The sequence below is a fragment of the Mauremys mutica genome, chromosome 2, assembly GCF_020497125.1.
Source record: "Mauremys mutica isolate MM-2020 ecotype Southern chromosome 2, ASM2049712v1, whole genome shotgun sequence".
Lineage (NCBI taxonomy): Eukaryota > Metazoa > Chordata > Testudines > Geoemydidae > Mauremys > Mauremys mutica.
In genome coordinates, this window is record NC_059073.1 from 240231781 (window position 1) to 240255692 (window position 23912).

Consider the following 23912-nt stretch of genomic DNA (forward strand, 5'->3'; position numbering starts at 1 on the left):
AAAACAATGGGATTGCATATTTGTCACTGAGAACATAATTTGAAGCCACTATGGTTCATGTCTACCTTAGGAAAGAATTTCATTTGCAGGATTTTTACTAGTAAAGACGGTGTGCAAGACAAAAAGCCCCTTCTAAATTTGAGTTAGAAAAAACATCTTTCTTTTAAAGGGATCAAATTTCATCTGGACTCACACAGACTCAACAAACATGACATACTATGTTGCTATTTTTAGAAAGTCACAATTCAAAGCAGAACCACATTTTAAACTTCTACAAATAAAACAGGTAGTGAGAGATGTTAAGTATGTAAGTCTACTAAAAATACAAACTTTTGTGTGACTGATATTTCTAATATGTATATATTTCTAACATATTTTAAGCAGAAGGATCCAGACCTAGAGTCTTGTGTATTCAGATGCTATAGAAAAGGCTGATGCACCATCTGCAACACTATTTAAGAGAAAAACTCTTTCTTCGGAAGACTGAAAAGGTCTATAATGTCAAACAAGCACCAGAGGGCACCAAAACTCTAAACAGCCGGATCTGTCTCTGACAGGTATTCATGAGACTTCTGTTGGTGAGAGAGACAATTGTCCTACTTACACAACAGAAGTTGGTCCAATAAAAAATATTACCTCACCCATCTTCTCTCACTAATATCTTGTGACTGACATGACTAAACCAACACTGCATACAGACATTCATGGTCAGTGCATAGGTACAGTATCCTGGAAAAATTCATTTCCCTGTTAAATATGTTTATTAAACAGAAAATGTAAGTAAAAACTTCAACACCAATGAGAATACATTTTGAAAAGAATGAAATTCTATTTTGAGTAGCTGCCTTAAAGGCAATTCTGTTGTTCCAGAGTTTGATTAAAATACATAGTGTAATATACAAATTAGTAGGAAGGACACATTCACTGCATGTTGCTACAGTTTGTTAATTAAATAAGGAAGCAATCTGACTGAGTTCATAAAGCATATCTATTACATTATTAAATCTAATTAATTTTACAACCAAGTTGGTGAAAATTATTCTTTCTAAATCAAATTACCTGGAAATATATGTTTTTCCCTAAATCATTATAAATACCTGGAGACAGCAGCAAACTTTTGGCACGTGGAGTGGTTCTGGTAGATACTGTCTTAGCCACCATTGGCATATCTATTCTCTTTCCAAAACCTATAGACTGGAGAACACGGGACCTTTCATGGTTGTAAATATGTAAAGCTGATTCCCTTTCTTTTTGAGTAACTTCTGTTAAAAGAGAAATAAAAACTATTACCCTTTCTATACCAAGGAATAAAATCTAAGCTTAGCTGCTTGCTAGCATTCAGATGAAAACTATTTTCTCTACAGAATTATGACCAGATCCTCAGCTGATGTAAATTTGTATAGTTCCATTTACTTCAATATTGAGAGATACTGATTTATACTGCCTGAAGAGTTAGGGTGAAATCCTGAGCCCACTGAAGTCAATACCAAACTCCCATTAATTTCACTGGGTCCAGGATTTCATCCCTAGACTCTGTTTGCATGGTGTTTAAATGCATTATACTAGAGAACTAAATGAAGTCTTAAATTGTAAGATTCATATTCACAATAAAACAGAATTCTAGTTCAAAGTCAGTAATAATTCCCACCACTCAATTACAGAAAGTTGTAGGAGTACAATCAAAAAAAGTTTTGCAGCTTCATTTGCCCTTTTGTTTGAAGATCACTTGTACATTTTAAAAAAGAGGTTAAGATTATAAATCAAAAGGAGAATTTTGACACTAAGAATATGCACCACCTACTAATCTCAGCACTTTCAAACTGAGATAAATGTGAACTAAAGACTCAAAACAAAAAACTCTGGCAGAAGTATTTTGAATTCGGTAAAGTCTTTTAACATTGATGTCTAGGGGACCAATTAGAAAGGAACTGCAGTAGTTATGCCTGGGGGTACAAAAGTGTGACTAAGTGTCTTGTGTAAATGAGGAAGACAGGAGTATATTTTAGTAATGTTGCATAGTAAAGACAGGAGTTTGTAATGTTAAAGAAATAGTTCTCAAATGTACAGTCAAGGTTAAAGTTTGGTAAAAAATACTGCCTAACTTAATTCAGGAATGATCATTGTACTATGGTTGTATTTAAAAGAAGATTAAGTCCATGAATTTAACAAGATTATCTCTGGACTTTGTAAATATCAATATAGTTTCCCTAGATTAAATTATAGCCAGTTCTCCTCTATCCAGCAATGATCCTCATTGCAACAGTAAGAGAAGTACTGTCCTGAATACTGAAAAAGTTATTCTGAACAATGCCAAATGTACTATGATAAGGCCTCAGCCGGAGTATTGTGTCCAGTTCTGGGCACCACACTTCAGGAAAGACGTAGACAAACTGGAGAAAGTCCAGCGGAGAGCAACAAAAATGATTAAAGGTCTAGTAAACATGACTTATAAGATTGAAAAAACTTTTTTTTTTAGTCGAGATGGGATGATTGAGGGGGGACATGATAATAGTCTTCAAGTACATAAAAGGTTGTTATAATGAGGAGGGTGATAAATTGTTCTCCTTAGCCACCGAGGAAAGGACAAGAAGTAATGGGCTCATAATTGCAGCAAGGGAGATTTAGGTTAGACATCAGGAAAAACTTCCTAACTGTCAGGGTAGTTAAGCACTGGAACAAATTACCTGGGGAGGCTGTGGAATCTCCCTTACTGGAAGTTTTTACGAACAGGTTAGACAAACATTTGCCAGGGATGGTCTAGCTAATAATTAGTCCTGCCTCAGTGCAGGAGACTGGACTAGAAGATCTATCGAGGTTCCTTCCAGTACTACATTTCTATGTTCAGAAATAGGCTTGAGGTCCACCTGCAAACCTGTATGTGTATAACAGGGAAGTGCACATACAAATTGTCACGTGGGGCTGAACTTGCAAACCATTACTTGTGAGGACAATCCTTTCTCAAGTAGAACCAGCAAAGTCAATAGAACTATTTTATTTTTAATATTTAGATTGTGGTGGAGCCAAAACTCTGCACTCTGTTTCTCAGACACTGCAGAAGAGACAGGTTTCTGTCTGGAAGAGGGTACACTGAAAATTCAAAGGGGAAAAGTGATGCACCATACAGACAAAATGTGATGATAGATGAGTCTTATTAGTTACAGAGTTGTATTGTAGATTTTTAAAGTTAAACTACATTCCTCTCATCCCACCAGAATTAAACTCACTCATTCTCCCTTCCCAGCTTCAATCCTATGGGTGACATTTTGTGTTGTAGAAGAGGCACAGTAAAGAACAGATAGCTGAGGAGGGGGAAGGTCAAAGATGACTTTAAGTCACTTTACACCCTCCTGATTCTGAGCTACTCCAGGTCTGTAGTGGCCTCCAGCATAATTTAGACACATCCTGGGGTGTTGTCCAAATTATGGCAGCCTCCCCGAATGGCAGCACCACTGCCCAGAATCTCCACAACATTGTGTGTTGTGGCCCTTCCCACCACCTGACCCCTCCCATCTCAGCCACACCCCATCACTAACACTGGTGAGAGGGTGCTGAGCCTCAGATCTTGCACCAGGAGAATTCTCCCCTGGCCAGATCTGGGGCTTCAAGGGCCCCCTTTTCCACTCCCGCCCTATCATCCAGCATAAAGGGACTGGAGCAGGGTGAGAATCATACCCACTGTCTCCCAACGTTCCTCCTCCTAATGTTCAACCTCCTTCCTCCACATCATTGAACAGTTCACTCAGATGACAAAAAAGTCATATTGGTAAATACACAACTTAGGCATTTATTGAAGAAGTTGATCTTTAGGATCTATTTCTTCTGTGGCATCTACAAGAACCTAGCTGATCCAGTCATTAACTTATGTATCTGATTTACTACTTCTGTTTATTCTCCAGACAGAGCCCTACTTACCCAGGTTTTACCTTGAGGGCTTGCTGGGAGGGATGTAGGGATGATCATTTTATTTCTGGTGGGCTTAGCCAGTTTTATGTGGATAAGATCAATTAAGAAATGTGCATGCATTTATTTAAAAGCTACAGAGGTGTGCAGACCTCTGGGTGAGCACAAACTGAAATAAACTAGCCATTGTACATGCACTTACCCAATTTGCACACATGAAGGTAGGTTCATATTTCTGAACACTGACATTAACCTCTCTTAAATTTGTTCCACAGAATTTTATGTAAGACAAATGAGATCTCAGACTGTAGACACACACATTTTAAATAGCAAAGAAGCCAAATCTTTTAGTCAGTTTCAACATGAAAGGTCTGATATCAAGCAGAGAATTGTTTAGTTCACACAAACTCTACCTGCATGCAAAATCTCACCATTAATTGGATTACATTCATTATACGTTTTGGTATATAAGCAAGAAGGAGAAGGAGGAGAGAAGGAAGAAGGAGAACAGCCACAGGAAGAATTCACCTACTTTTCTAAATGGGCTAGAGTCTTAAGTGACTGTCAATTCACTGTGAAAAGAGGAAAGCAGTCCTTACTCTTCCTGTCGAGGAGCTGTACTGAGGGAAGGAAGTATGTCACATAAAGACGGTACCCTGGATCTTGTGACAGAGGGTTGTGAAATAGATCTGCAAAAGTTTAAGGAAGGAAGAAAAAATATAAAAATGAACAAGCCTGGGAAAATAATCACCATTTGGCAAAGATATTGCAGAAAATACAGTTAAATACACCCACATTGTTTTTATACTATGAGCCAAGCCCTGCAGTCTTTAGTCAAACAAATTCCCTTGCCTTAATAAGGACTGCAAGATTTGGCCCATTGTGAAATGTTCAATGAAAATAAATGAATTAAGGTGCCACCTAAGGTGCTGAGCCTTTGAAGTTCCTGCTTGATCTTTTATGATTAACTAGGAGATTTTTGATATACTGACAAAGCCACACATTTTTTGCCTTTGATTTTGGTATGTACTGTAAGATAAGTATATACTTAAGTACACAGCAGTTTTACCATATACATGGAATATAAAATGTGAATGACAGTTTTCTGACTTTTGACTATATCTAGTTGGAAATGCCTCAGACAACTCCAAATACGTATCGGACAATGGGTGAAGCATACAAATTTCAAAAATGCTTAAGTCCTGTACGACTCTAGGTCTTGTGCTCCTAAATCATTTATGCTCTTTTCAAAATTTGGCTCAGTTACTCAGAGTTCATAATATTTATGTGAATAAACAAGCCCTTTTAATGGAAGACATTTATTTTTCTTTGAGAGACATATGTATCAGCCCAATATTGCCATTTTGCCAGGGGTGGACACACAAAGTCTTCCTAGATCAAATGCCAGACCATTTGGGTTCATGGGAATGTCGTCACAGGACACAGTGAAATCCAGTGGGCACACCAAAATGGAGTCCAGCTCATTCCCTGGTTGACTGGCAGACAGGCCGGAAAAGATGGTTTATAAAATGGGTTGTGCAGCAAACCTATTTCTTCTCTTTACATGGCAGCTGTGTCTCTCAGCCATGTAGAAGAGAAGGTGCTATCTGGCCAGAGATAACTACTGTAATGTACAGTATTTCAAAAGGAAAGTATAGGAGTTAAGTAGTGGAGCAGGACCCACCCAGCATGTTGATTAGAGGTGAAAGAGAAATCCCCCAAACCCGTTAGTTTCACCACCATTATAGAAGGCCTATAAGTCACCTTGGAATTTTCCTCCTTCTCAGAACCTGTTTGGCAGATACTCAGCTACTCTAGGGGTATCTACATTGCTGACTCTACATATGGCCAGTTGTGTCCAAACCACCCTATTGTTCACCCAGAAATCCCTGAAGCGCGTGTCTCAGGGCAAGTAGATGCCGAGCTATCTAGCTCACTTGAGGCGGTATGGACAGGTGCTTGGGTGAGCAGATACGTGCCCGGATGAGCTGTGGCTCAGCCCCATACCAGCTCACTTAGCACTGTGGATGTGGTGAAGGAGTGGCTACTTCCAGAACAGACAGTAGCTATCTCAGTGGGAGCACTGTCTACACCGGGGACTAGGTCAGTATAACTGCATTGCTCAGGGGGGTGGATTTTTCACACCCCTGAGCGACGTAGTTGTACTGATGTAAGTTTATAATGTAGCCTGGCCTCAGAGTGTCACAACTAAATACAAGGTGGAACAGATTGTTTAGCATAAGTAGTTAACACATATTTCAAGGGACCATTCAAGGTGAAGTGGCCCATTAATACCTTGCCAGTCATAGGGAGGGGCTCTGAGGGACTTATTAATGGGTTATAGATTGTTGTAATAAGACATAAATTCAGTATCTCGAGTCAGTCCATGTTTTTTAGTGTCTAGCAAAGTTATGAATCTAAGCCCTCAGACTCGTTTTTTGAAAGCATCGTGCAGCTTTCCTTTGAGAATGAGGACTGATACTGTATAGGTCAGATATAGAGTGATGGAGGGGAAGTTCAAAGGGTGTTCCAGAAAAGGGGGGTTCAGGAAAGATTTCTTCTCCCCTCACCCATTTCCTCCTTATGACTGGTCCATTTCATGTAAATAGTCAATTTCACCTTGAATAGTCCATTGAAATATGTGTTAACTTAAGCTAAACAATCTGTTCCATCTTGTATTTAGCTGTAACACTCTGAGTAAGCTTCCCAGGCCTGAAGAAGAGCTCTGTGTAAGCTCGAAAGCTTGTCTCTCTCACCAACAGAAGGTTGGTCCAATAAAAGATATTACCTCACTCACCTTGTCTCTCTAATATCCTGGGACCGACATGGCTACAACGACACTGTATACATTTAAAAAGCTGTTCAATTACCCTTCATTATAAATCACTGAAGTAAGGCCGATTAATGCATTATTTAATTTTTCCAGTAACCTTACTTTACTAATGAACACCAAACTGTGGTGTACAACCTTATCTTTTAAGGGCTGAAATGTGGTGAAAGTTACTCCTTGGGGAATTCTGCGTCACTGTGCAAGCATAGAATTAATGTCCTCGCCCCCCACCGCAGAATAACTGATTCTGACAGGGAGGTAAAGGGAAGCTGCGAGAGGGGTCATGCTGCAATTACACCTTTTTCCCACCAGGGGCTGATGTGATGCCAGAAAAGAAAGCAGCTGGTTGACAGGCTGCAGCAGCCAGCCACGGAGAGGGAAGGGGCAGAGGTTACCTTCCTCACAGTGCCCTGCCTGCAGGGCCAGGTTAGGTGGCATGGGAGGGGGGAAGGAACTGACAGAGCAGGGCACAAGAGGCTGCTGTAGGGTCACACAGATTGGAGTTCAGAAGAGGTAATGGGGGGAGAGACTGGGGCAGAGAGCCGGGGTCACAGAAGCTAGTGGGATCTCAACACTGTGCCGGGGCTGAATGGGAGTAGGGATGCAGGGCCACCTGGGAACATGGGGGAGGGAGAGTGCAGGGACACATGGGGACAGGGACAGATGTGCCTGACTGAATGCAAGAGGCCAGGGGTCAGCCAGGCTCTGCATGGGGGAGGCTCCCCAACTTCCTACCAATCCTCCCCCCCACCCCTGCAAAAAAAAACCTTTTCCCATAGTTCTCCTACCAACAACCCTCCAGGTCCACTCCTAGGTTTCTTCCCAGCACCTACTTCCCTCTCCATCAGCTACTCTGTTAGCACTGACTCACCCAAGCCTTTGCATACCTTCTAAGGGGTGTGGGAAATATGTTTCTGTATTGTAGTTAAATGAATTATTACTCAAAGTTCTGTATTAATATGCCTAGTAAGGAATCTATTTGTCAAAAAACATTTCCTGATTTTTTTGTTGTCTGTATTGTTACAGACATATTTACTGACAGGTATTTTTAAATCAATGACCAAAATAATGTAAGCTGGCATGATTATGTTGTATTATTTTGACAAATAAAATATACAGATTTTTAAAATATTGTATGCATAATTTTAGGGCTGTCAAGCAATTAAAAATATTAATCAGAATTAATCGCCCTGTTAATAATAGAATACCATTTATTTAAATATTTTGGATGCTTTCCACATTTTCAAATATATTGATTTCAATTTCAACACAGAATACAAAGTGTACAATGCTCACTTTATATTTATTTTTATTATAAATATTTGAACTGTAAAAATAAAAGAAATAGTATTTTTCAATTCATTTAATGCAAGTACTGTAGTGCAATTTCTTTATCATGAAAGTTGAACTTACAAATGTAGAATTATGCACAAAAAATAACTGCATGCAAAAATAAAACAATATAAAACTTTAGAGCCTACAAGTCCACTCAGTCCTACTTCTTGTTCAGCCAATCGCTCAGACAAACAAGTTTGTTTACATTTGCAGGAGACAATGCTGCCCACTTCTTGTTTACACTGTCACCTGAAAGTGAGAACAGGCATTCGCACGGCACTATTGTAGCCGACATTGCAAGATATTTACGCGCTAAAGATTCATATGTCCCTTCATGCTTCAACCACCATTCCGGAGGACATGTGTCCATGCTGATGATGGGTTCTATTCAATAACTATCAAAAGATATGCAGACTGATGCATGTTCATTTTCATCATCTGAGTCAGATGCCACCAGCAGAAAGCTGATTTTCTTTTTTGGTGGTTCAGGTTCTGTAGTTCTGCATCCAAGTGTTGCTCTTTCAAGACTTCTGAAAGCATGCGCCACACCTCGTCCCTCTCAGATTTTGGAAGGCACTTCAGATTTTTAAACCTTGGGTTTAAGAATTTTTAAAGTTTTACATTGTTTTTTATTTTTGAGTGAAGTTATGTAACAAAAAAAGTCTACATTTGTAAGTTGCACTTTCACGACAAAGAGATTGCAATACAGTACTTGTATGAGGTGAACTGAAAAATACTATTTCTTTATCATTTTTGAAGTGCAAATATTTGTAAAAAATATACACTTTGATTTCAATTAGAACACAGAATACTATATGAAAATGTAGAAAAACATCCAAAATATTTAATAAATTTCAATTGGTATTCTACTGTTTAACAGCGCGATTAAAAACTGTGATTAATCGCCATTAATTTTTTTGAGTTAATCAAGTGAGTTAACTGTGATTAATTGACAGCCCTAGTTTCCACTGTTTAGTGTCTGACACAATTCACAGGTGCCTGGAACCCCTCTTATCAGGTATCCTGGATTGTGTTTACAGAGTGGGGTGAGGTTGCTGCAAGGACAGATGCAGCCATTTTGTGACTGCTAGGATTTTCCATGTGCATGTGTTTTTTTCAGTTGTAAAAAGTGTAATAAAGAAATTTCAAAAATTAAAAATCTGCAATTTCTTTAGTAAGCGGAGGAAACTGCTTCTCTGAAAAAGTAAAAAATTTGCTTAATTACAGCAAATATTCCTAAAACTTTCTCCAGCCTTGATTTTTATCCAACTATTATGAAATTACAGCAGTTTTTCACATTGATTCCTGCAAAATTTTCCAGACCATACAATGACATGAAGTGGAAAACATAAGTCACAGCCAAGTACCTCAAAACACATCATTGTCAATGGGATAGGTGCTATAAATGCAAGGAGTGAGGCTGTCCAGGACTAATGTGCATGACAATACCACCGCTCTGTTTTATTCCATTACACTTTCTGCCCCTGGGAGAATTCGGCACCAAAAAACTAAAAATTCTGCACCAAAAAAATAAAAATTATTTGGGCTGTCGATTAATCGCAGTTAACTCATGCAATTAACTCAAAAAATTAATTGCGATTAATTGCAGTTTTAATCGCACTGTTAAACAATAGAATACCAATTGAAATTCATTAAATATTTTGGATGTTTTTCTACATTTTCAAAAATATTGATTTTAATTACAACAGAATATAAAGTGTACAATGCTCACTTTATATTATTTTTATTACAAATATTTGCACTGTAAAAATGATAAAAGAAACAGTATTTTTCAATTCACCTCATACAAATACTGTAGTGCAATCTCTTTACCATGAAAGTGCAACTTACAAATGTAGATTTTTTTTGTTACATAACTGCACTCAAAAACAAAACAATGTCAAACTTTAGAGCCTACAAGTCCACTCAGTCCTACTTTTTGTTTAGCCAGTGACTAAGACAAACAAGTTTGTTTACATTTACAGGAGATAATGCTGCCCACTTTTTATTTACAATGTCACCTGAAAGTGAAAACAGGCATAACCTATGGCACTTTTGTAGCCGGCATTGCAAGGTATTTACATGCCAGATATGCTAAACATTCGTATGCCCCTTCATGCTTTGGCCACCATTCCAGAAGACATGATTTGATGCTGAGGATGCTCATTAAAAAATAATGTGTTAATTAAATTTGTGACTGAACTCCTTGGGGGAGAATTGTATGTTCCCTCTTCTGTTTTACCTGCATTCTGCCACATATTTCATGTTATAGCAGTCTCAAATGATGACCTAACACATGTTGTTCATTTTAAGAACACTTTCACTGGAGAGGTGACAAAATGCGTACCAATATGAGATTTCTAAAGATACCTACAGCACTCGACCCAAGGTTTAAGAATCTGAAGTGACATCCAAAATTTAAGAGGGACAAGGTGTGGAGCATGCTTTCAGAAGTCTTAAAAGAGCAACACTCTGATGCAGAAACTACAGAACCTGAACCACCAAAAAGGAAAATCAACCTTCTTCTGGTGGCATCTGACTAAGATAATGAAAATGAACATGCATCGGTCCACACTGCTTTGGATTGTTATCGATCAGAACCCGTCATCAGCATGGACGCATGTCCCCTGGAATGTTGGTTGAAGCATGAAGGGACATATGAATCTTTAGTGCATCTGTCCTGTAAATATTTTGCAACATTGGTTCAACAGTGCCATGTGAATGCCTGTTCTCACTTTCAGGTGACATTGTAAACAAGAAACAAACAGCATTATCTTCTGCAAATGTAAACAAGCTTGTTTGTCTGAGCTATTGGCTGACCAAGAAGTAGGACTGAGTGAACTTGCAGGCTCTAAAATTTTACATTGTTTTATTTTTTAATACAGTTTTTTTATATAATTCTACATTTGTAAGTTCAACTTTCATGATAAAGAGATTGCACTGCAGTACTTGTATTAGGTGAATTAGAAAATACTATTTATTTTGTTTTTATACAGTTCAAATTACTTGTAATCAAAAATAAATATAAAGTGAGAACTGTACACTTTGTATTCTGTGTTGTAATTGAAATCAATATATTTGAAAATGTAGAAAACATCCAAAATATTTAAATAAATGGTATCCAGTTATTATTTAGCAGTGCGGTTAATCACGATTAATTTTTTTAATCACTTGACTGCCCTAGTGGAAACCCAATCAATCACAGTCTCCTCCAGCCTCAACCTTAATAAAACCTGTAACAATGGGTTTTATACAGGTGTGCAATGTCACAAGCACAAACACAGCAAACCCCCCAGCCAGATAAACACAAAACACGTGAACAGAATTTGTGGTCTGTACCTAGGCTGGCATGTAACATCATGCAAGGTTAAATTAGTTTTACTGAAAGGTGGCCCACAGCAGCTGCACAAGTGAGACGTCATCTTCTGTCTGGCACCCAGCTGGATTTGTAGACAACTCCAATGAGCCTTGAGCCTACCAAATGCTGCAGCTGCTGAACTTGAAATTGAATTCCTTTTTTCCAGAGCCACTTACATCAGGGTATGGTTTCATCAGCCAAAGCAGGTGTGCGTATGCAGGACCCCCAAAATAATAGTTGGCACAGATACCCCATTCATAACATTTCCAGGGACTAAGGTCCCTGCTTTCCCCTTCAGGTACAAACCAGATCTCTTCAGCCTAATGTCACAAATGTTTCCTATACTTTCCATATTGGTGTTGAAGAACTTGCCTCTGTGGTCCACCAAGTCTTGCATAACAGTGGAATATTACCCTCTGCAGTCCTCATACTCATTTGCCCCTTCTGCTGGGTGAACTATGAGCACCAGTGCCATTGATGGTCCCAGCACAGAATGGGAACCCCATCCTCTGAAAACTAGCTATTATTTCAGGCATGTTTCTTATGCCAACCACCAGAGGTAAAGACAGTGCTAATGACCTCACAAACCTCAACTACCATGAACCCAACAGTTAAGTTTCCAACTTCAAAGTGATTTGCTAGAGACCTGTAGCTGTCCGGGATAGTGTAGCTGTCTGGATAGGGCAATAGTGACACACATTTGTATCATTATGACTCCCTCAATTGAGTGTTCTGGTGGTGGAGGGTTGGTGCAAGCTCCTCACATAGCTCTATGAAGAAGACCTGGAGCCACTGCTGCGTTGTCCCAAGTCTGCAAAATGATGTGATCCAACCACACCATGTGAGTTTTCCTATACCAGAAGTGACAATAAACCAAAGGTATTCTGTGGCAATAGCAGCTTTCATCAGATCTGTCCAGCCTTGCATAAATCAACTGCCCTCATTCCTCATGGCCTGTTGTCTTCAGTGAGTCAGAAAATGCTGTCAAAAGGCTATCCAGTGTCTCGATGAGTGCCTATCTCACTGCATAAACATTTATCTTGCAATAAAGAGCAAGAGTAGGACCAGCTCATCCAATGAATCCATGACTTCCATCCAGTTCTGCAAGGACAGAAGTCAGGGGCCACATAATCTGGAAGTGCCATCGGCACACATGGGAAAGCGGGGAAAATTGTTTTCTGTGCAGGCGTCCAGGAAAATACTATATTCCAGTCCAACAACACACCACACATCAGTTCTTAAAGTGCTTCTGTATGTCACAAAGAACCTTTGGATATGAACCCTGAAATGGTAGTGCTAAACTCCTGTACCTAGAGCAGCAGTATGAATGCAGGTACATACTGTTGTACAATGTCCAGCACAGCAAATGTGGACTCTTGGGGCAGATTTGCCTGGCTCACGCCTGCATGAATACAATCCAGCACTCAGGTATGCACATCAGTGTAGATATACCCTAAGGCTGAAACAACTCCTGTGGATTATGCAACTTCAGTGGTTATGGAGAGAAAGGATAAGGATAAAGATAAGGTTATGGAAAGAGGGATAAGATATTGAAGCAAACAGTTTAGTGAGATTCATAAAGGATTATTCACTTAACTGAATAAACACAGAATCTCTCTGTATAGAATATCAGATATTCTACACAAGTTAGAAAGTTATAAGATGTCAATCCTTCTTCCTCAGGGCATAAAGCAATTGTCAGACAGGACTGGTGAAGAGACACTCTCTTATGTTATAGAAAGATGTTACTGGCCAGTTGTGTTTTGGGGGCCCATTGATATAGGCAGGATATGGGAATGGATAATTGGTCTTCTCCATGCTGGAAATGGCTGTTTAAAATATGGGGCGGGGAGGGGAGGAGAGCTCTGTGAAATATCTGCATTCTTATGCTCCTGGTAGGGTGATTTTTAGATCAGAATTTTTTTTTTAAATCACTGCATTTAATTGTATTAGGAGAACCACAAGATGGCAGTAATAGAAAGAGTTTCATTCTTACTGCTGCAGAGTTCATTCGGTACATTCTAAAACATTATATATAGCCCATAAACCTACACTAGTGAATAAAATGAATGCTACTGTTTGGGAGAAATAGGTCTTTAGGAAGGGAATCTTAGAAGCACCTAAGCCTTAGGAAAATTTGGTTTCCTTTTGGATTTGATGTAATATCATTTTGGAATGGAGTGGGGCTTCAGAAAGGGAGATTTTCAAATGCACAAATGACAGCTAAGTACCTAATTCCCATTTACAAAAGACACTTAGGCACCTCCCTCACCACCCAGCCACCAATATGGTCCCTCTGGGTCCTGTCATCTTGTTTGAGAACAGCTGTCAGTTCCAAAAATAAATCTCTCTTGGTGCTCTGTCCATCAGCATGGTAGCATTGTATAAGAGATTTAGGTTCAGTTCCTTGGCTCCACCACACAATTTCGTTGTGGCCACGGGTCTTTAATCTCCGTGGTTCAGTTCCCCATCCATAAATTAGGGATAGTACTTTCTTTTTCCCCATTCTTGTCTATCTTGTTCATTTAGAATGAACAAGATAATGGGAAACTTATCTTGGCTGGAGCCTATAGGCCTATAGAAAAGAAGAAGAACCACCTAGTTAGAAGTAGCAGCAGGATACTGTTGAGGACTCATATTTATGGAACTTATTGCCTCTTGCTGTTTGCAAGAACCTGAGTCTGGTGATCTTCCGGCACAGTGAAAGGTGCATTTATTAAGTCAGTCTTTTTCACTGAGCCCAAGCCAGATTGTGGCTTACCCTGGCACAGGAGAACCCTGGAGGGAACACAAAGAGTTTGTATGCCAAAAAGATGGGGTGGGGATGAACTGAGGCCATGACCATGCCCTCTACTGCACATGCTGCATCCCCTGAAAGGGTGCACTAGCAAGAAAGCCAGCCTGTGAACTTCAGGAGGTACAGTTTTTCCCATGAGCTCCTGCTGCAGCAAGGCTGCTGCATACCATGTCCAATGTAAGGCAGTGTCTAAAAGCCCTAAAGGAGGGAAGTAGGATACTTTGGCAACTGATGTGGCTATAAACAATAACGGTTTATTAGGCTGCTCAAATAATAATCCCCCCATGGATGCTTAATATTACATTGATATTATATGTTATATGTCCAGATGTTACACTGAAGGGTGCTGAGTACATTTTATTTTTAATTGGACTATCCAACAATAAAATAGAACCATCTAGCAACAATAGGTATCTTCTTATTCCTAAAGTAATCTTTAGGAATAAGAATAATATTTGATAAAGGATAGCCACAGAATCTGGCTAATTCACACTAAAGGCTGGTAGGCTCAGTTCAAATTTCTGAACACTGCCAATTAGCAAGTAAGCAAATCAATATTATTTATGAAGTAAAGATACTGCTTAAAATGTACTCTTGTTCATTTGTTTGACATTCATTTTCTTCTAATGTGATAATGAAGGGTAGTATACTGTATTTCATTAAAATAATAGTCTTCGTAATATAAGACCCCATTATAACCTTAATATAAATTCTTGACTGAAAGGAATTGCCAATTTCTTGTATGGGTTATAAAGTCCAGTGAGTATATACTGTATAGTGCAATAATATGTTCCCCTATAAAAAGGAATTTTTTCCTAAATCCATAAACGAGAATAAAATTTTGTATCAGAGCAAATTGGAGTGTTCTATCTTTTATTTTTATTTGCTAGTGATTGGACCAATGGGAACTACATTACCATGTCATTATAACTGATGTATGCATCAGTTCAGCATTAGAACACTGCTTTGAATTCTTGCTATTACTGTTTGTTTCACAATACTGTGAAGCAAACTGTTTGTGCTTGTTGAAGCTCCCTGTTAATTGCTTTCGCTGTAACACTAAATGCGAGTGACAGGACCACTGAGAAATGGGATGTCTGTCCAAACTTTGTCTAATCATTTCAAACAACTTCATTTTTAGAGGTCTATTTTTAGATTTTACACATAATGGAATAACTTACAATAATTTGACTGGTATGTTGTCTTTATAACACTTGACTTGTTTTTCAGTTCTTGGCTCAGTTTCAGGTTCAATTTAAAAATGTACTTTTCAAGCCATCTTTTTATTTCTTGCCATCAAACATCCAGGTTTTTGAATGCATAAGTTAGGGGCTGATGATATTATACACCTCCATTAATTATGTTACTAAGACATGAAATTAGTTTCCTGTTTCTTAAAGTTCTGAGAGCTTGGTATGATCTATGAGCACATTCCTTTAGGAAAGATGGAGAAAGATTGCTTATACTTTCATTTTCAATAGGTTAATAGCATATAATCCTACTTCCCTTGAGGCTACTTCACACAGTACAACTTAGTGGCGCCAGCACTGTCTTGTTCATGTTAATTTGAAATTTCAGAGACTACAGTTATTTCATTTACCACTTACTCTACACAGTAATCAAAATGCCTACACTAGTTAAACAGATATTGGTATGCTTAATTTAAAAAAAAATATTATTATTGTATGTGAGAATCCATTTACTCTGGAGAAAAGAGGAGGAAAATAACTTGGACATCTGAATGATTTAGTTCTATTCCTACTTACAAAAATGTCTGTTTTTCCCTAATTTCCAATGTTACTGATTGCAGCTATGCATAATAAAAAGTGATACATTACTGAGGGTCTGCAGACTTATCATTCCCTTTAATTCCTTCACTGTTGTGTCAAGGTTTTTCAGCTGGTTGTTGTGAAGCAGCAAGATCTGCAATGCATGCAAATGTTTCAGAGCACCTGAAATAAAATGTATTATAATAAATGATTCTCACCATAGTTGACTATTTTGACTTGCTAATTTGTTTTGCTATGCTACACATTTAGTTTGCCATCCTAATTATCCATCCACTCCCACCACTACATACAACACTTCTCATGCTGACTATACTCATCCTCTGTTTCAGCAACTCTACTTCTTGTCTTTCCTCCTCCTCTACCTCATCCCAGAAATTTTGCATCCCTTATTTCCTCTTTTCTAATCACAGCATTTTGCATCTTCATCTCCTTCTTTCCCATCCCTGCTCCCCTACTTCTCTCCCTAACCTCACCTCCAAAAATCTACATCCAACTTCTACTGCCTCCTCCTTCCCCGGATAACCACAACGATCTTGGATCATCTATCATCCCCATCCTATCATACCGGTTTCACCCTTCCCAATTACCATCTCTGCCTCACAGGCTCCATATTAACCAATTTAAACTCCATTCCCTCTGGAACATTAGCTCCACCTCAAATAACCTTACATTAAAAAAAAAAAGTCACCACCAGTCACTAACTTGCCTACTCAGATTATGTCACTCCCCTCACTAGGGTTTCCAGATGTCCAATTTTTTATTGGAACACCCAGTCGAAAAGGGACTCTGGCGGCTCCGCTCAGCACCACTGACCAGGCCATTAAAAGTGCGGTTGGTGCGAGGCTGGAAGGCTCCCTACCTGGCTCTGCATGGCTCCCAGAAGTGGCGACGTGTCCCTTGGCTCCTAGGCGGAGGCACGGTTAGGCGGCGCTGCACGCTGCGCCCTTCCCGAGCACCGGCTCCACAGCTCCCATTGACTGGGAACCGCAGCTAATGGGAGCTACAGGAGTGGGGCCTGTGGGCAGAGGCAGCGCACAGAGCCACCTGGCCATGACTCTGCCTAGGAGCCGGACATGCCAGCCGCTTCTGGGGAGCCACCCAGAGCCTGCACCCCCTCCCACACTCCAACCCCCTTCCCTAGCCTGGAACCCCCTCCTGTACCCCAAAATTCTCATCCCAGGCCTCGTCCCAGAGCCCAAACCCCCAGCTGGAGCCCTCACTTCCTGCACCCCAACCCTCTGCCCCAGCCTGGAGCCCCCTCCTGCACTCTGAACCCCTTATTTCCAGCCCCACCCCCACCCCCTCCCACAACCCAAACCCCTTCCTCAGCCCAGAGCCCCCTCCCACACTCCAAACCCCTCGACTCCAGCCCAGAGCCCCCTCCTGCACCCCAAACCACTCAGACCCGGTCCCACCCCAGAGCCCACACCCCCAGCTCGAGCCTTCACCCCATCCCACACCTTAACCCCCTGCCCCAGCCCAGAGCCTCCTCCTGTACCCTGAACCCCTCATTTCTGGCCCCACGCCAGAGCCCACACCCCCATCCAGAGCCCTCACCCCCTCCCACACTCCAGCCCCCTGCCCCAGCCCAGTGAAAATGAGCAAATGAGTGAGGGTGGGGGACAGTAAGCAACAGAGGGGGGGATGGAGTGAGCAGGAGTGGGGCCTCGTAGAAGGGGTGGGCCAGGGTGGGGCTTCAGGGAAGGGGCAGGAACAGGGCAAGGTTGTTCGGTTTTGTGTGATTACAAAGTTGGCAACCTTACCCCTCACCCATTTTGTTTTGCCAGTGAAGCCAGCCTTGCTGTTTCTTTCTCCCACATCTTGTTACCTTCTTCCATACTGCCCCCTATGCTTGGAACAACCTCCCATTCCCTTCTTAAAGATTCACATTTCCCATAAGTCTCAAAGACACTAACCAATATCATTTAACTTCCTTCTCCAATCTAACATTATATAAAGAGAGAGATGAAAATATTAACATGAACAATTTTTTAAAAACTAAGGGACAGATTCTGTGACAAAACTAAAATAAAAGTCCTTGAGAGATAAAGATGGAGCTTCACAAGAAGCCAGTTTTGCAGAGTAACTTCACAGAGTACAATTGTACTTGAAATGTAAGTGACAATTATACTGGTAGGAAAATTGCAGAGCCTTTGCAGACATACTACATATGAGACAATCTATTACTTTACTATCCTTTAGTTTCATGGTATGTCTGTCAGTCTTGCTAATCAGTTTACTATCATATACATTTATATGGTTTCCAAAGGGTACTTTTAATTAATTATGAATTGTCTGACCAGCAAATCTTGCATATTCATTTGAATAAGAGAACTTGCCATAGTAGATCAGAAATGTATTTCAACGGCATGATTTTTTCCACCAAAATGGTGTACTATGCTTCCAGAATCAATATATTTTCAGTTCATTTTAAACAAAAAATATAAATGCAGTCTTACTAAATTAGTATTGTTTATTTCAACCTACTTGTCATCAAGTGGCCTCCTGCAACCAGCCCCTCACCTCAGTTTCCAATCTTGGTTCCTCAGTAAACTCAAAAAGAGTCTTTTACAAATCTAATAACAACAGCCCTCTTCAGAGTTTGGTTTAACTTAAAATTCAAAAAATAAACACAAAAATCTTCCCTCCAGCCTTAAGCTGGGCACAGCCCGCAAACTCCCCTGGTGTCGTGTCGTGCCTGGTCTTGCCTCATCTCAGACCAGGCCGCCTTCCCTCTATGTATCGCTCTGCTGCCCATTATGGGGGAGTCAGCTCCTCCATATCCAGCTGGTTCTAATTAAATCTCATACATAATCCCAGGTGTGGCAGGGAGGACTAATTGTATGGGGTTGGCCAGCTCCATGCCTCTGGCCCTTACAGGGCAAGACACCCCACTACACTACTGTTTACATTTTAAAATAGCCAATTAATAACAACAGTTACAGAGTAAGGGACAAATTTATCCCTGACTGAAGTAGATGCAATGAAGCTGCACCCACTTACATCATGGTTGAATCTGACCCTAAATATCACTATATAACAATTCAAGTGTAGTGTAATAAATCATGTTCCTAAAACATCATTTTTGTGCACAGACGCTCCCCGGGTTACCCAAGACCCGACTTACGCAAATTCGCACTTACGGAAAAAGTTCCATAAGCCAGAAATAGGATTTTCAAGTTGCGGAAATTTTTGCGTAACGTACGGGTATATGTTTCTGACTTACGCAAAATTTGAGTTACGCAAGGCTTTCCGGAATGGAACAATTGCGTAAGTCGGGGGGCGTCTGTATGCTGTTATAAACTGTGGGATGTTATTTTCAGCTACTATCGGTCAGTCACTGACTACAGACCACCTAAATCAAACTCACTTAGCTTGCTGATACACAGAAAAAAACTTCACATTTTTGCTCTAAAGTTTAAAATGTAAGACAATACCTGCTATATCTATGAGCTCATTATTGTTGAGGTAGAGTTCTGTCAAGCGATAATTATTGATCAAGAATGTTAGCTTCTGGATCTGAAATATGAGAATCAGGGAAATAGGTACCTGTCAGTCAAATTTTAATTTTGGAGAACTATATATTAATATATTGTATATTTTTAAAGAAGTATTTGTTCTTGTTTCAGTGAAAATGGTCCCTTGTTTTAGGACTTCTTTGAGAGCTGAAAACTTGTCAATAATATTAATTATGTGTGATAAATACATATAGAATAACCTTATAGAAAATTCTTATAGAACCTTCTGACTCCGTGATTTAGAGTTTGTATTTTGGAACACATTTTCACTGAAAATTACTGGTGTTCAATTAAACTTTCCTAGCTATCGGGAAGTTTTGTTCAGTTGAAATATTCGTATTGTGAGAAGAATCTCCTCTCATAATATATAACATTTCTGTGTTGATTTAAGAATACTCTCAAAGGTAATATCCTTAGAATAAACTCAACATCCAAATTAAAAATTACACCAGCACCAACTGATCTGAGGGAGCATGTATTTGTTCTAGGTTTCCTGAAAACATTTAAAGTTTAGTTAGGCTTCCAAACCCAAACAGATTATAATTATAGCAAAACCTGTATGTATAGCAACCTCGAGAGTCAACTGTGTTATCCTCTGATGAAATCTCAGTCTATGAGAATTCTTATTTTTTCCATATAAGTAGGGGTCTACTTAAATCACAGAGAAATCACACATTTTTTGCAGGTTGGTCACAGTATAAATGCCAAATTTGCTACTTATGCTGTAACCAACTCATGAAAAATGTATGATTTCTCCACAGCATTTCTCAAACTGGGGGGGGGGGGGGTCACAAGCCTATTGTAGGGGTGTCACGGTATTGCCACCCTTACTCCTGCACTGCCTTTAGAGAAGGGCAGCCAGAGACCGGCGGCTGCTCTGAAGGCAGAGTGGAGAGTGGTGGCTGCTGGCTGGGTGCCCAGCTCTAAAGGCAACACCATCGCCAGCAGCAGTGCAGAACTAAGGGTAGCATGGTATGGTATTGCCAGCCTTATTTCTTTGCTGCTGTTGGCAGCAGCACCCCTTCTTGTCAACTGTTGAGAATAGCCCACTTCCACCTTAATTGAATTGGCTCATTAGCACTGACCCCCCACTTGGTAAGGCAACTCCCATCTTTTCATGTGCTGTGTATTTACAGCTGCCTCTGTATTTTCCGCTCCATGCATCTGATGAAGTGGGTTTTAGCCCACGAAAGCTTATGCCCAAATAAATTTGTTAGTCTCTAAAGTGCCACAAGTACTCCTCGTTGTTTTTAATTTAGTCTTTGTTACTGTTTAGGTTTGAAGATGGGGAATATGGATAAATGGGTCTGATTTTTGTCTTGTTGATCAGCAGGTTAAATATTGCTTGGTAATCAAGAAGTCCTATCTTCTCACACTTCATGTCCTTCAGAAATGTTCAGCAATGCCATGAACTAGTTCAGCTCATTTATGTCTCCATCATTAAAAGTTTTTAAACATTTGAATAACTACAAGTCTTTCAACAGAGTTGACATGAGATGGTTTATAATTAATGTTGGCTTGAGGCAGCAGAAATCCACACACTCCTAAGTTATGTGGAATGTATACTAATTTTTCTTCACAAAACTGCATACTTATCTTAGCAAGTACTGCTGCACACAGAGTCCTCAGATACTGAGCACATTGAGAAATCATGTGAACTACAGAACAGTAACTTATAAATAAGTTTTAAATGTTTTAAACTACTATGAGTTATCAATTTTTCAGTACAAATCGATAGTTATTTTCATTTTTTTAAAGATCAGTGAATAAATGTGCAGATTTGCATTTGGTAAGAGCAAGGAAGGGCATGAGCTGGTTTTGTTGCCAATTAGCCGATTTTTGAAATATTTTGGTTTTGGGTGTTATACTTTGCATTTATATCAGACCTTCCATCTGAGGGTCCTGAGTACTTTACAAAATTGCCTCAAAGCCCATATGGTATACACTAAGTAGTATAATCTTCATTATACCACCCCTAGGACACTGAGTGCAAGGCATATATCCACAAAAGTAGTTAAGCACCTAAACCTCAGACTTAGGTGCCTAAAGCTCGAGTTTAGGTGATTAAAACCCAGTTTTGTCTCCACTTCAAGCCACAAAGCTCCCACTGTACACTGTAGGTGCCTAAACTCACTAGTGCCTACATTTTTAAGGTAAAAGTTCCCTGGTTTCAGAAATTTCTGTCTCTGGGCACACTCACTGCTTCCTCCCTCTAGGCATCCAGATGCCTGTCTTCCATCTAAGCCCCAGAGTAGTTCACTAACCAGGGAAATAAAGGCCTTCAGGGAAAGACAGACGTAAGTCGCATGCGAGGCATGATCTGTTAGGTGGCCTCTGAGCACACCTACTGGAGCCGGTCTCATTCAAAATCCAGGAGGAGGACGTGGTGGTGGTGGTGGTAACAACCACCTTATAGCTTTTAGCCCAGTGGTTAGAACAGTCACCTGGGATGTGGGAGACCCAGCTTCAATTCCACCCAGCCTCTGTCAGAGGAGGAGAAAGGATTTGAACATGGGTCTCTCTATGGTCCAATGCATTTTTAAGTATTTATCCACAGTGGAACTGTCACTGAGCCAGAGAGAGAAAGAATGACTGTGTAATCCAGTGGTTAGGGCACCAAGATAGGAGACCCAGGCTCCAGTCCCGCTGCTCCAATCACCCTTTAATTATTTATCCAGAAGAAAACAGCTTCAATCGTAGAGACTGAGGAAGCCCCACATCAGAATGTCCCATAGCACAGTGATTAGAGCACTCTCCTGAGAGGCAGGGGACCCCTGTTCAAATCCTTTCTCCCACTCGGGGGAGGGGAAAAATTGAACCTTGGTCTCCTACATCCCAAGGTCAGCTTTATGGATCACAGCATTGTTCCTGTGATTTTTCTAGGCATGTAAAAGTTAGGTACCATGACACTCAGTGTCACAAAACCTAAGTCCCTTCATGGATGCCACCCTAAGTGACTGACTTAGGGTCACACAGTGAGTCAATGAGCTGGAAACAAAACACAGGTAAACTTACAGTAACTGAGGGTCTAGCTCCTAGTCTTTTGTTCTTACAAGCAACTGATTTAGGGAGAGATTGTGGCCTGTCCAGCACACTGGCACAAGGCACTCCCTTATTTCCTTATACCATCACTTTCTGCACACATGGGGAAGCAGGCTCCAAAGAGCTGCTATATCTCCCCTTTGTAGAGATAGATAGGAGGGTGGAGTGGGCAGAATCTCAACTCTACTGCCGTCCCCAAAGTGTCTACCAGGATAGTTACCCTTGTTTGTCGGAGAGCATATACTGGGGCAGGTATAGACCTGTTACAGTTTACTCCCTCCCTGAAACAGCAGGGAGATTGACAGTGAAACTGTGCCTCAGAGTCATAATAAATTTTCCCCTGAGGGTGCTCTAGGAGCAGCAAAACAATTTACTGCCTTATGGTAAGGTCAGAAACTGACAATCTTAGGTATATTAGCAAACACATTTTTCAGTACCTTAATTCTGGAAGGTCTTTGATTTGGAAAATAGATCAGATCTTTCTAAAATCTCTCTATTTTTATAACTCTGGTAGAGATACTTAACCCTTTTGATGAACTAAATATGAATATAATTCATTATTATTTTAAAGGGAAAAATGTCAACTTATACTCTAATATGTATATCAAAACAGGTTTCTTAAAAATATCACATTTAAATTAATTGATTCCTATTTTTGTAAAGAAATGAGAAATAATCTTTAAAAAAAACAACTATATCTACCAATTTTGTAATTTTTAAATATTTTGTAATAGCAAAAGCATTAGGTAGTAATAAAAAATTATTTTAGGTACCAGTATTCATATTTTAATAAAATGTCTTATTACCTTATTGTTGTTAAGCCACAAATACCTTAAGATCTGAAATCGTGACAGATTAGGGACTTCTTTTAGTCCCCTGAGAAGAAAAAAAAAAGTTGTCCAACTTCAATATTTCATAATTATTCTGTAAATATAATTTAATCTTCAGTCAAATTATACTATACAAACATTATAAAGCAACAATTTAACAGAGCCTTTAATAGAGAAAGACATACAGAATAATTTGACTGTGGTAGTGTAGTTATGATCAGTGCTTGGGAATGCAAGCAACCAAAGTAGTAAAGAAAACTCTTTTGTAAAGAAAATAAAATCTTAATTTTCTCCAAATTGAATTCAATTTCTCTGAAGAAAAAAGTTATTTTAAAAAATTATTATTACAGCAGGAGTCCCAGCTGCTTTGCATTCCAAAGAAATACTGCTTATAACACATGAGGAGAATTCTTACATTTGGGAGGCCACCAAGCCAATGGGAAAATTGTTACTGAAGGTGTGGCCTGGAGCTACCAGACATGGCTCTAAAGAGAAAAAGATGGAAAACTGAA

General features: G+C 39.8%; 1 protein-coding gene across 4 annotated transcripts in view; it reads right to left on the reverse strand.

The window, feature by feature from the left end:
• The window catches only part of LRRC72 (leucine rich repeat containing 72), a 50088-nt gene that overhangs the window by 6173 nt on the left and 20003 nt on the right, over positions 1 to 23912 (reverse strand). For 2 of the 4 annotated variants that reach the window (XM_045007942.1, XM_045007943.1), the window contains exons 3-7: positions 23377 to 23446; positions 19448 to 19529; positions 16059 to 16172; positions 4500 to 4589; positions 1098 to 1262 (exon numbers count right to left, since the gene is read on the reverse strand). In XM_045007942.1, the coding sequence (XP_044863877.1) occupies positions 1098 to 1262; positions 4500 to 4589; positions 16059 to 16172; positions 19448 to 19529; positions 23377 to 23446 (521 nt within the window). The remainder of the gene's footprint in view (positions 1 to 1097; positions 1263 to 4499; positions 4590 to 16058; positions 16173 to 19447; positions 19530 to 23376; positions 23447 to 23912) is intronic. The other 2 variants (XM_045007945.1, XM_045007944.1) reach the window with 2 other exon arrangements.